Source organism: Magnolia sinica, chromosome 10 (assembly GCF_029962835.1).
Source record: "Magnolia sinica isolate HGM2019 chromosome 10, MsV1, whole genome shotgun sequence".
NCBI classification, from domain to species: domain Eukaryota; kingdom Viridiplantae; phylum Streptophyta; class Magnoliopsida; order Magnoliales; family Magnoliaceae; genus Magnolia; species Magnolia sinica.
The window spans coordinates 61,147,241-61,160,250 of NC_080582.1; the positions used below are offsets into that span (position 1 = coordinate 61,147,241).

Sequence of the window (13,010 nt, forward strand, 5' to 3'; positions counted from 1 at the left end):
CTTAGGGACTCCAATTTGGTAACTTCTTTCCAACCCTCTCTTTCTTTTTAGATTTTCTTTTCCCTTCTTAGGATTAGGTTTCAAATTTGATTGAAGGCTACGAGTGTTTCATGCCTAAGTGGGCCCGTGACAACACTCGACGTCTCTTGACTGAAGGAGGATTGGTTGAGGGGTTAACTATCCATTACAGGACTAGACACCACTCGAAATCCCCTGAGTTAACTGAAGTTATGGCTGAAGACCAGCCTCCTCTACTTCCACCCAGGGTAGAGGATACCCAAGATGAGAATGAGGTGCATCAGACACCCCCGCCTCGTACTTTACGAGATTATCTACAACCGGCGAGAGTGAGTACGCTCTCATGTATGATTTTCCCTGAAAACACAAGACAAATGGACATCAAGCTAGGGGTTATCCAACTCCTTCCCAAATTCTATGGACTTGAATCAGAAAGTCCATATTTACATTTGAAAGAGTTCGATGAGATTATAGCTACATTATATTTTCCTAATGTATCTGAGGATACAATCAGGCTGAAACTCTTTCCTTTTTGCTTAAAAGAGAAGGCTAAGACGTGGTTACATTCACTGCGTCCTAGATCCATTGGCACATGGAACGACATGCAGAGGGAATTCATAAAAAAATTCTTCCCACATCATAAAACGATTACCCTCAGAAAAGCAATCATGAACTTTGCCCAAAATGAAGATGAAACATTATTCCAATGTTGGGAAAGGTTCAAAGATTTGGTCAGTTCATGCCCACAACACGGATTTGAAATGTGGCGCATTACAAATTTTTTCTACGATGGACTGACATCTTCCATGCGCCAAATGGTCGAGACAATGTGTAATGGAGAGTTCATTAATAAAGATGTCGACGAGGTATGGGACTAACTCGACAGTCTGGTTGAAAAAACACAATATTGGGACTATTACCCAAAATCAAACACCACGTCTAGGCCGACTCAATTAAAGGAGAAAGGTGGATTATATCTCTTGAAAGAAGAGGATGATCTCAAGTGTAAAGTGACTACGCTCATAAGGAAAGTTAAGGCCATGGAAGGAAAGAAGGATAAGGTTAATGAAATTGTTTGCGGCATCTGTGATTGCAACATTCATACAACTGAAAATTGTCCTACAATACCCTCCTTTCGAGGAGTGTTGAATGAACAAGATAATGCTGTAAACAACTATCAAAGACCTTTTACTGGACCTAACTCCAATACGTACAATCCTGGTTGGAAAAATCATCCAAACCTTAGTTGGAGGAATGGACAAACGGCTACCCCTCAAGGTTTCTTCAATCAAAATCCAAATCAAGTGAAACCTCAAGAGGAACCGGTTCAAAATTTCATACAAGAGCTGGCTCAGGCAATGCGGGGAATTATAGATTTTATGCAAAAGATAGATTCTCGTATGACGGTTATAGAAAAGGGGATGCTTCTTGCACAACCTCTCCCCAATCATAAACCGCAGTACGAGATTAATGATCCCAGCTCTTCAAATCAGATGGGGCATGCTAAATCCATCACCACTCTTAGGAGTGGAAAGATCATTGATAAAACTCTTCCGATTAGGCCCGAAAAGCCTCAAGAACCAGAAGAGGACAACAATGAGGAATCTAGTGATGCCCTATAAAAATTAGAACCGGAACTTCTAGAGAAGCCAGTTGCTCCATTCCCCCAATGGTTGGTTTCACCAAAACCTCTCTCTAACTCTCAGGATATCCTAGAGGTGTTGAAATAAGTGAAAGTCAACATTCCTCTACTTGATGTCATGAAACAGATTCCTTCATATGCCAAATTTCTGAAAGACTTATGCATGACCAAAAGACGGCAAAGTATTCAAAAGAAAATTTTCTTGACTAAGAAAGTGAGTCCCATCCTAAAGCAAGACGTGCCACAGAAATTCAAAGATCCCGGTAACCCAACCATATCATGTGTAATCGGGAACCATCGAATTGATCACGCACTTCTTGAGTTAGGAGCGAGCGTCAATCTGATTCCCTACTCGGTATACAAACAATTAGGTTTGGGTGAATTAAAACCCACCCTAACCACACTACAACTTGCTGATCGCACTGTTCGTGTACCAAGAGGGATAATTGAGGATGTGTTGGTCCAAGTTGATAGATTTTACTACCCTATAGATTTTATCATCCTGGACACCGAACCCATCAATAACATAAGCACTCAGATCCCCGTTATTCTTGGCCGCCCATTCCTTGCCACTTCAAATGCAATTATCAATTGCAGGAATGGTGTCATGACCATGTCTTTTGGGAATATGACATTGGAGTCAAACATCTTTTTCAATAACGGCAGAAACTTAGAGGAGGATGACGATTTCCATGACATTAACATGATTGACTCTTTCGTGGAAGATACGACACCTCTAACCTTATCCTCCGACCATCTAGAGACGTGCCTGGCCCACTCCCATGATTTTAATGATGACATGATTAGGGAGACGTGCGCCTTGCTTGATACTGCACTGGTACTTGAAGTTAACCGGTGGAGGCCACAATTTGAAGACTTCCACAAACTAACGTAGTGCCTCTACCATCTAACCTCAAGCCGCTAAAGCTTGACCTAAAACCTTTGCCCTCTGATTTGAAATATGCCTATTTAGGTCAAGATGAGACATACCCGATGGTGATCTCTGCCCACCTAGAGAAAGAACAGGAGAGTATACTCATATCTACTCTCATTGAGCATAAAGGAGCCCTGAGATGGACGATAGCGGACCTCAAGGGAATCGATCCCTCGATTTGTACTCACCGCATATATCTTGACGATAATGCAAAAACCACTCAGCAACCACAACGTAGACTAAATCCAAACATGAAGGAAGTGGTTAAGGCCGAGGTTCTTAAACTATTGGACGTGGGTATCATATACCCTATATATGATAGTCAATGGGTGAGTCCAACTCAAGTGGTCCCTAAGAAGTTCGGAATCACCATCGTAGCCAATGCTAATAATGAACTCGTGCTAACTAGAGTCACTACTGGTTGGAGAATGTGCATTGACTACTGGAAGTTGAATACCATCGCGAGGAAAGACCACTTTCCTTTACCATTCATTGATCAGATCCTGGAAAGGTTAGTTGGTCATTCCTATTACAGTTTCCTTGACGGGTATTCGGGCTACAACCAGATAGAGATAGTCCTTAAAGACCAGGAAAAGACCACATTTACATGTCCCTACGGCACCTCTACCTACCGAAGGATGCCATTCAGACTATGTAATGCCCCTGCCACCTTTCAGCGATGTATGCTTAGCATCTTTTCTGATATGTTGGGGCAATATCTAGAGGTCTTCATGGACGATTTCTCTGTTTATGGTCTATCTTTTAGCAAGTGCTTGGAAAGTCTTAAATGTGTGCTGAAAAGATGTGAAGAAAAGAACTTGGTACTTAATTGGGAGAAGTGCCATTTCATGGTTCAGAAGGGAATTGTCCTTGGGCATATCATCTCGTCCAAGGGGATCGAGGTAGATAAGGCAAAAATCGATCTTATCTCTAACCTACCTCCACCCAAGAACATCAGAGACGTGCGATCCTTCTTAGGACATGCAGGATTTTATAGGGGATTCATAAAGGACTTTAGTCTCCTCTCTCGTCCTTTATGTAATCTTCTTCAAAAGGATGCCCCGTACGAGTGGACTGAGCAATGCCAGGAAGCTTTCACTAAGCTTAAGGGCACGTTAATGACTGCACCTATTATGCAGCCACCCGACTGGAGCTTTCATTTTGAGCTTACGTGTGACGCTTCTGATTATGCTCTTGGAGCGGTTCTAGGACAAAGAAAAGATAAGAGACCCAACGTCATCCATTACGCGAGTAGGACTTTAAATCCGTCCCAAGTGAACTACTCAACTACGGAAAAGGAACTCTTAGCTGTAGTGTTCGCCTTAGACAAATTTAGGTCCTACTTGATCGGATCCAAGATTATTATCTACACAGATCATGCGGCACTTAAGTATCTTCTTTCTAAGAATGATTCTAAGCCCCGTTTGATACGATGGATCCTTCTACTCTAATAATTTGATTTGAATATTAAAGATAAAAAGGGAGTAGAGAATGTACTGGCCGATCACCTTTCTCGCCTTAATACCTCTGATTCCCTTGAGGCGACCCATATCAATGATATGTTCCCTGATGAACAACTGTTCCGAGTTTCCCATTCTCCTCGGTTCGCTGATATTGCTAATTATCTTGCCACAGGTTCCATACCGACACAGTGGACTGCGCAAGATAAGAAGAAATTCTTCATCGAGGTGTGCAACTTTTTATAGGATGATCCTTATTTATTTAAATATTGCCCAGACCAAATCCTAAGGAGATGAGTACCAGACGATGAGCATCAGAGCGTCATCTCATTCTGTCATTCACAGGCCTGTGGTGGTCACTTTTCTACTAAAAAGACCACGACCAAGATTCTGCAGTGTGGCTTTTACTGGCCCACTATGTTTAGGGACACTCATGAGTTTTGCAAAGCTTGTGAGCGTTGTCAGAAATTAGGAGCATTGTCCCGTCGAAATATGATGCCTTTAAATCCCATCCTTATCATTGAAGCATTTGATTGCTGGGGCATCGATTTCATGGGACCATTCCCCCAATTGTTTGGAAATCTATATATTTTGCTCGCTGTGGATTATGTCACTAAATGGGTCGAAGCAATTCCGTGTCGAACTAATGACCATCGCACGGTCATTAAATTCCTAAAAGAAAACATCCTTTCTCGATTCGGAACACCTCGAGCCATCATTAGTGATGGAGGCTCACACTTTTGTAATCAACCATTTGAGAGCTTAATGAAGAAATATAGTATCTCTCATAAGGTGAGCACCCCGTACCACCCACAGACAAGTGGGCAAGCTAAGATTTTTAATAGGAAAATTAAACACATTTTAGAGAAAACGATTAACCCTGATCGTAAGGATTGGTCAATCCGATTGACCGATGCCTTATGGGCATACCGTACTGCCTTTAAAACCCCTATTGGAATGTCTCCCTTTAGACTTGTCTATGGGAAAGCTTGTCACTTGCCTGTGGGGCTGGAACATAAAGCGTACTAGGCGATCAAAAATCTTAATTTCAATCTGGACAACGCTGGCTCGCTACGCAAACTTCAATTGAATGAACTTGAAGAAATCCGGAATGATGCGTACAATAATTCGAGAATTTACAAGGATAAAATGAAAGCATTTCATGACCAACACATTTTGCGAAAATCATTCACGCCTGGTCAGAAGGTCCTTTTGTACAATTCTCGATTACATCTCTTTCCGGGTAAGCTTCGATCTCGTTGGACCAGCCCTTACATTGTTGTTACTGTTTTTCCTCATAGGGCCGTTGAGATAAGAGATCCCGACAATGGCAAGGAGTTTAAAGTCAATGGACATCGATTGAAACCATTTGTCGAGAAATTTGATTCAGAGGATATGTCCATGCCCCTGACTGCTCCTGTTTACCAGGATTGATCTCTTAATTTGATGGAGGTGTAGGTAGGTTTATCGCTTTTATAAGACTAGGGTAATTCCTTTATTTGTCTAGCTGAAGACGGTATACTTAGCGCTCCTGGGAGGCAACCCAGCTCTTCATTTCATTTCATTTTTATCATTAGTTAGTTCAATGTTTGTGGGTAATATTACTCCAAACCCTCACGAGACTACAACTCGTCCACTAGGGGTAACCTAGGGGTTTAAAGGCTTGTTGCATATGCTAAATGCAATGGAGAGCACCTACGAAAGTGGTATAAGTAGGATTTTATTTTTATTTTTGTGTTGCCTTCTCTCTCGTGCTGACCGACGCCCATGCTGCGATCTCTTGGAAAGTGTCTCTCAATTCATCATCTAGGTACTATCTTCCCATCACTTCATATTTACTTTTCGTTGTCCCAAGTGCATTGCATACTCATATCATTTATATTGAGGACAATGTCGATTTTAGGTTGGGGGTGGGAGATTAGGTTTCCAAATCAGTGTTTTCTTAGTCTTGAGCAGAAATCGTGAAAATTTTTAAATTTTTTTAGAATTTCGTATGAATTCGAAGCGATTTTGACGGCTATCTTGGATTTAGAATTACAAGATAAGTGATGTTGGAATTTATGACTCTTGGATTCAACTATTTGTTAGATTTCACAGTTAAGTTAGAACTATTAATCCATGATTAGAAGTTTTAAACATTGATTGAATCATAATTTTACATGTCACATCTCGCTTACACATTAAGGTTTCATTCGATATTGAAAGATTAATTTGGTGATCACTAAGCTTGAAAGGAACTAACCTGAGAAATTGAAATGATTGAGTGTACAGTCTTTACCATAGGTTTGCTCCCTATAGGTGAGGATTCAATTCCCCTTCTTGGCGTTACTTTTAATGAAAAAAATAAAAAAATAAAAAAAAATCAATCAAATATTAAAAGAATAAAAAGATAATGTGTAAACCAAGTTGGGTTATCATGAATTCTCTTATTGGTTACCAATAATATCCTTAAATAGAGAGGTGAATCTTAATGTTGACAAGTCGAAATTAGACTATACATCCATGGAATTCAATGTTTGGAATTGTTCTAATTAAGGGATTAATATTTGAACTTGATTATGAAGTTTACTGTGAGCTTGATTTCAGGAGAAAGTGATGCCAACAATCATGAATCGTAGACTTCTATTTCTGGATTATTTTCAAAAATCACTCGAGTTTATAAAATGTGTTCTGCAACTTTCAACTTATCTTCCGCATACTTTGCTCGGGACCTGCAAAATGCTGGTTGGGGGTTGTGTTGAGGATCAAATATTGCATATTAGACCCCAGTTATTACTTAGATCTACAAGCATAATTCCGTTTAATGGCTGATTTAATCATGTTTGTGATGCAGGGCGTATTTACGAGCCTGGACTGGGAAAGGGTACTAAAAGCATGGATTTAACAGTCTGAAGTCACTAAGGCAAGCGATGGATCCCAAGAGACCAAGATCGACAGATTTGCACGCCAGGGATCCAAAAAAATCGAGAAACTGAAGCTCAAGTGGCCCGAAAATCATCCAGAATGCAAGATCACAGGGTTTCCACCATTCGTTCAGCTCGAAACTCCATACATGGCCTGAGGACCATAAATTAACTGTACATGTCAAATTTCAGCCATTGGATCCCAGTAGAAGTAGCCTAATAGATAGATCAGCCCATAAACAGTCGATTTTGGGCCCACATGACATCTGCATATGCCTTAATTTTTAACTCAACGCCTTATATTCAATGGGAAAGCGAATGGACGGAATAGATATCTCATAAACATCTCCGTGGGACCCACATGTACAGTGCGTGTGCAAGGTGTACACGTGCACCAGCCGTGCACCATTACAGCCATAGTCGGTCAGCGCACGCTGACCAACTCCTTCTTCCAAATCAGAAAACGCAACAGCGTTTTCGCTGTCCGTCCATTTTTACAGATTGTGAGGCCCATTCATCATCCAAATAAATGATCTGGATCGTCCATTCGTCTCGTGGGGTAGCCACAACCCACACCTAGGTGTCGGAATTCCAGATAAAAACACAGATCGGTTTTCAACTGTTCAAACACAGCTTGGACGGCAAAATGGAAAAGAAAGTGGGCCACGTCAGCAGCACTCCAAAACCAACCATATTAAAACGTTTTTTCGAGATGAATCTATTGGACGGTGTGGATTTTCAAAACAAAAGCGAAGTGGGCCCCACCGAACACGTCAGCGGAGGTTGGAGCCAAGATCGCGCGTGCGGAAAATCAGGATCTTCCTTGGAGTTGTGTGACCCCGAATGTGATCGGATCAGAGATCTGAACCGTCTAATGGAAGCCCCAGCCAGGCTTGACCCTAACCATGATGGCAGATACGGTAAGCGGGACGATCAACGTCCGGATCTTCAGTCCAAACGCAGCTTTTTATGTGTTTCCTGCTGCGAGAAACAGAGTTTACGCAGGAAACCTTTTCTGCGTAAAGGGCTGCGTAAAAGAGGAGTTCAGGACTGCTTCTTGGGGGGTCCGGTGCCTATAAAAAGAGGGGAGGATCTGGAGAAAAAGGGGAGCTGGAAAAGGGCCGTGGGAGAGAAGCTTGAACGTGGACAGGGAGAGTAGGCAGTTTGTATTTTCTTTTCCTTTTTGTTTTGCTTTTTCTTTCTTCTTCTAAGAGATAAGCCCTGTTATGGCTATGTGTGGCTAAACCTCTTAGCTAGGGCTAAGAGGTGAAGCCTGTCGCAGGATGGGAGAATTTTGCTATGCCTTTTGTTTAGACTGAATTGATTTTTGATTTAATTATGAGAATATTTGTAGTTTTTAATGGCCTCTTGTGACTGACATTACAATGGGTTTGCAATGGCTTTGAGTATTTCTTTTTCCTTACTTTGATTATGACGTCAGGAAGCCCTGTTGTTCGCCATCATCTCCTGGGCATGTTTGGATGGCGGTACCCTTCCTAACCTTCATAATCATCTGATTGGTTGGTAATTAGTTTAATTCTGTTGTTGACTTTGTCTCCTGAGCATGGTTTGGTGATGAAATCCATTCTAATCCATATACCTTTCATCCCTTTAAAATTATATCAGAGGAAGTTCAGTTTAAGTTCCATGATTTTTGAAGCAGGTATCAAGATCTCCCTGATCTCTACAAGTGGATCCTCTGAATCCCTAGTTCCCTACCTTTGAATTCTACATATTTTACTATTTCATCATTATTCCTCAAATCTACCTGATTTAGATTTCATCTTTTTTCTAGTTCTAGTTATTTTCAGGAAACGTACAAATTTCAGTCCCTTAGGATTCGACCTCGGCCTCACCGAGTTTATTACTACATCACAACCCTATACTTGGGGAGTGAACATGGCATCAAACACCCTCCGATGACATTGAAAAAATGCCATGATAGCCCAGTGACTAACTGAAGAAAATCCAAAAAATCTCGATGGGATCGAGCACTATTCGATGCCATCGAAGGTGACATCAAACAGACTCTCGATGGCATCAATATGCCCTATATCTAACATGATTTAAGACATCAAATACAACAATATATGGTGTACACACTTGCATATACACACATATTACCAAAATTTCACTTTATTTTTTAGTCCAAACTCTATTAGGCCTGAACTGCTTATTCTCAAAATTTTAGGTGCATCATCATGGAGTTAGCAACAAAGAATAATTATGAACAAACACTTCTCATAATTTTTTTTTCCCCCTGTATGCCGGTTTACCCCGTGGCTCTATGGTGTGAATATTTAATTGAACGTGTTCATGAGGCGAATAGTGTTTAATCCATCCTGTTCATGAGGCGTATCTCACTGTGATGAAGGGATGCTCCATATATCAGCCCAAGTATCTAAAACTCAGGCGACCCACACCAAGTGAACTTAAATGTCTCAGCATGGTTTTAAATTGCTGCCAATGAACTGGCCCACCTTACTTTGAATGAGGCATTGGTCTGAGGTGGAACACCTGATGGACGGAGTGGATGTCACAGATACAACATGATTGGCGCTGCACATGGTACGTGTGGCAGAGGAAATTGGTCCAAAGCGAAGCAATGGTTGGTCAAACCAACGTATGCGAGGAGCAGTGTGGGTCCACTTGTACAAGAAGGTCACATTACATTTAATATTTTTGTTTTGATCAGACGAGTCTCAGAGTTTAAACCCTTCTATCATAAAGACAGCATGCACGTGCGGGACACTTGCTTTTGGCTTTTGCATCACATTCAAACCCTAATTAGAAAGTTACAAGCCCTACAATTGACAACTCGAATAAATATATAAAACTAAAGCCTTTGGAAAATGTACATTGAAACTTGGAATTGGGAATCACGTGATGCCATTAAGACAAAATCCTCGACAAAATAGTTAGAGGTAAAAAAAAAAACAGAGAGAGAGAGAGAGTGAGAGAGAGAGAGAGAGAGAATCTAACATAGAGGAGATCTATGTGGAATGCCTTTCCTTCTACTGATGCTTGTCGCCATGTCCTCGTCTGAGATGTTGCTAGCTGATCTTGCACACACATACAGACTACTCCTCTTCTTTCTAACGAAATCGGTGCACACCAGGCTCAGATTATCGGACCCAGATGACCCAGAAGACGAGCCCATGGCCTCATCGTCCACGACTGTTGAACGAGGAGTATCGTTGGTTTCGTCATCACCTGTGTCATTTTGAACAAGGAAGTCGGGGCTAAATTGCCAAGAATCACATGTCCTCAAGCAAGCAGAGAGATCCTTGTTATGCTTCAGTAGGAAGTCCACCTGACAATATCAACCGATCGGCCGTTACACTCAAACCAACGTATACTCTCACAGTATTAGGAGCGACGTTACAATTGTCTATCCATTGCAATTGAATGCAAATGAATTAATCTCTTACTACACCTTATTATTATTATTATTATTATTATTATTATTATTTGTCTTAACAGGACATTGTAAAAGAAAACCATTACTTCCCTTATAAATATGAAAATTACAATTATTACACGTAACTATATGGCACCCACGTTGTATTTGGGTATTTCCTACTAATACAAGTCATTTTTACATCGCCCACCTATGTAGAGAATGGCTATCTAATTCAATATCAAAAGAAGTTACAAATGCAACGCTAGAGATTGTTTGGTACTATTAGGTGGAGATTAAAGAAGTGCTGTCTTGGGTAAATTTTCATCTGACACATATGTTCCACGAAAACAATTCAGTAGAAGATGGTTTAGCGAAAAAGAGAAGTTGTGGGGATGTATTAAAAATTGTTGTAACCGTGGAGGAGATAAGAGGTTGCTTCGTATTACACCGTTCAAGAATCGGTATCTGTGTGGTGTAACTGTGTAAGCCGGTTTTCTTGCTTCTTCGGTTGCATCTCTCTCTCTCTCTCTCTCTCTCTCTCTCTCTCTCTCTCTCTCTCTCTCTCTCTCTCTCTCTCTATATATATATATATATATATATATATATATATATATTTAATTTCTTCCTTTTTTTGGGTTTGTAAAGCCTTCATGTGGTATTCTTGTAAACTGCTTTGTGAAGGGTTATGTTGACGGGTAAGGTGATTGTCTCCCCCTCTTTTTGCTGTAAATGGCTTTGCTTATCATCAATAAAATTATAGTTAGTGTTCTCCCACCTTTCATTAAAAAGAAAAAAGGAAAAAAAAAAAAGAAAGAAAGAAGAAGAAGCAAGAAAACTGAGACTTGTTAACTACTCTGAAAATAATTCTAGGTTGATTCTGTTCTCATAAATCTTGAATTTTCAATGAATATGAAAGTGCGGTAGCAGTTGTCTATCCATGGAGGGTTTCTCAAGCTTTTAGGTTTTAATATATTTTTTGTTTGTCCAATAAAATCACTTAACTGCAAAATAAGAGAAAACCCAGCACTTCGATTATCATGAAACTTATGTAGATCACACATAATTACTTGTTCTGTAATGCCCATGTAGTACGTGGTTTTTTATTTTTTTTCTTTTTCATTTTCTTTTTGGGTACGTGGTTATTATTACCAGTGCAAATTTCTTACATATCCAACGAAATCTAGAGAAATCATTTACATTTAATGTCTAAACAGCGACGCATTATTATTTGGATTTGCAAATTATCCCTAAACTGAAAGTTTAATTAGATACTGTTCATGCAGCTATACTGTGATTCTTACCTTACACCCAAGAGAACAATGAATATAAGGCTCTTGAAGACTCCTGTCACAAGTGGTGCAGTAATTTCCAGAGCCCTTGAACTGCCTGCTCTGCGTACGCTTCTTAATGAACACCACTTTGGCACTATTAATAGTATATGCCTACAAGAGAATTAGCATATAAAATTATGAGTGACTAGTAATAGAATATACTGAACTAATAGAGAATAACGAAGCATAACTCTCCATTATTCTCTATTAACAGCTTAGAAAGAACATAAAAAATGATGCATTCAAGCTAGTGTAACAAATTATTAAGTTTATTTTTTAACTAACCTGAACATTAGAGCAATCTATGAGCTTTTCAAGGTCTTCTAGCCGAACCACATCATGGTAAACGTAGCGACGGACCTGAACAAGCCTATGGAAGTGATGTGCAGGCAGACAGTGTGGGCAAATGCTAGTGCAACAATCCAAACAACAGATGTTCTTTTCATTCTTCTTTGCACTCTCATGAATTGAACACCCCACGAAGAAATTTTGTGTGGTAAGAGCCTCCAACCATGCAGGTTTCCGAATTGCCTATGGAGAATCAAAACAGCTGGTAAGTAGTCGTTATAATCATTCAAATTCCTCTCTCAAGGTAAATGAAATCATGCGATAATGAAATAGAAAGAAAATAGTAAAGACAAATATACCATGATTACATCGAGATTCCAGCAACGATCGATGAAGCTCTTCCTTTACTCAACTAAAAATTACAAACTAAGAAGGGAAATGAAGGTGATCATGGGGAGGGAGGGAGGGAGGGAGAGAGAGAGAGAGAGAGAGAGAGAGAGAGAGAGAGAGAGAGTATTTATGGAGGTTCACAAGCAAACATGGGGTATATATTTATTCCTTGGTGAAATACACCACAGTTTGTCAAGGGGACTTGTTGTGAAGAAAGCATTAAAGAAAAAGAGTAGGATATGACGAGAACGTGGGCGTTGTTTCCGTGTCTCCCATACGTTCTCCTTTAACTATTCCCACTCTCCTCTTGCCTCGAGGGCTCAAACCCTAAACTAATCTAATAAGAGGGAGCTGCCCAATGCAACTTTGATTCTTCTTACCTAGTCATTCCATGGTGGACCATCCATCTCTTGGCCCACCTCATTTGACATGAACCGACGCTGGTTCATTGTGACATATGGACGATGTGCATATGATTGTGCGGTTGAGATTGACCATCTTATGACCCACCAAGAATTGCCATGAACCTATATGGATCTGTTGTACGGTTTCTGGTCTTCAAATGGACCTTGAAAGAATGTAGCTAATGGCTCAAATTGAAGAGGAAAAGGTCCAAATTGTAGAGCATTTGACTGCAGATC

At 40.4% G+C, this 13,010-nt stretch overlaps 1 protein-coding gene and 1 non-coding gene across 2 annotated transcripts; both read right to left on the minus strand.

Annotated features, from left to right (window-relative positions):
* Nucleotides 1-668: 668 nt before the first annotated feature.
* Nucleotides 669-775, minus strand: LOC131217802 (small nucleolar RNA R71). Its single transcript, XR_009157392.1, has one exon. It is a non-coding gene; the product is annotated as a small nucleolar RNA R71 (small nucleolar RNA).
* Nucleotides 776-9,918: 9,143 nt separating this feature from the next.
* LOC131217551 (protein RGF1 INDUCIBLE TRANSCRIPTION FACTOR 1) lies at nt 9,919-12,757 on the minus strand. The gene is made up of 5 exons (XM_058212488.1): nt 12,750-12,757; nt 12,620-12,638; nt 11,977-12,222; nt 11,662-11,802; nt 9,919-10,270 (listed from the first exon to the last, which is right to left on the minus strand). Exons 1-5 carry the CDS (start codon nt 12,755-12,757, stop codon nt 9,935-9,937), a joined length of 750 nt encoding a protein of 249 aa, XP_058068471.1. The 3' UTR covers nt 9,919-9,934.
* Between the last annotated feature and the right edge of the window lie 253 nt (nt 12,758-13,010).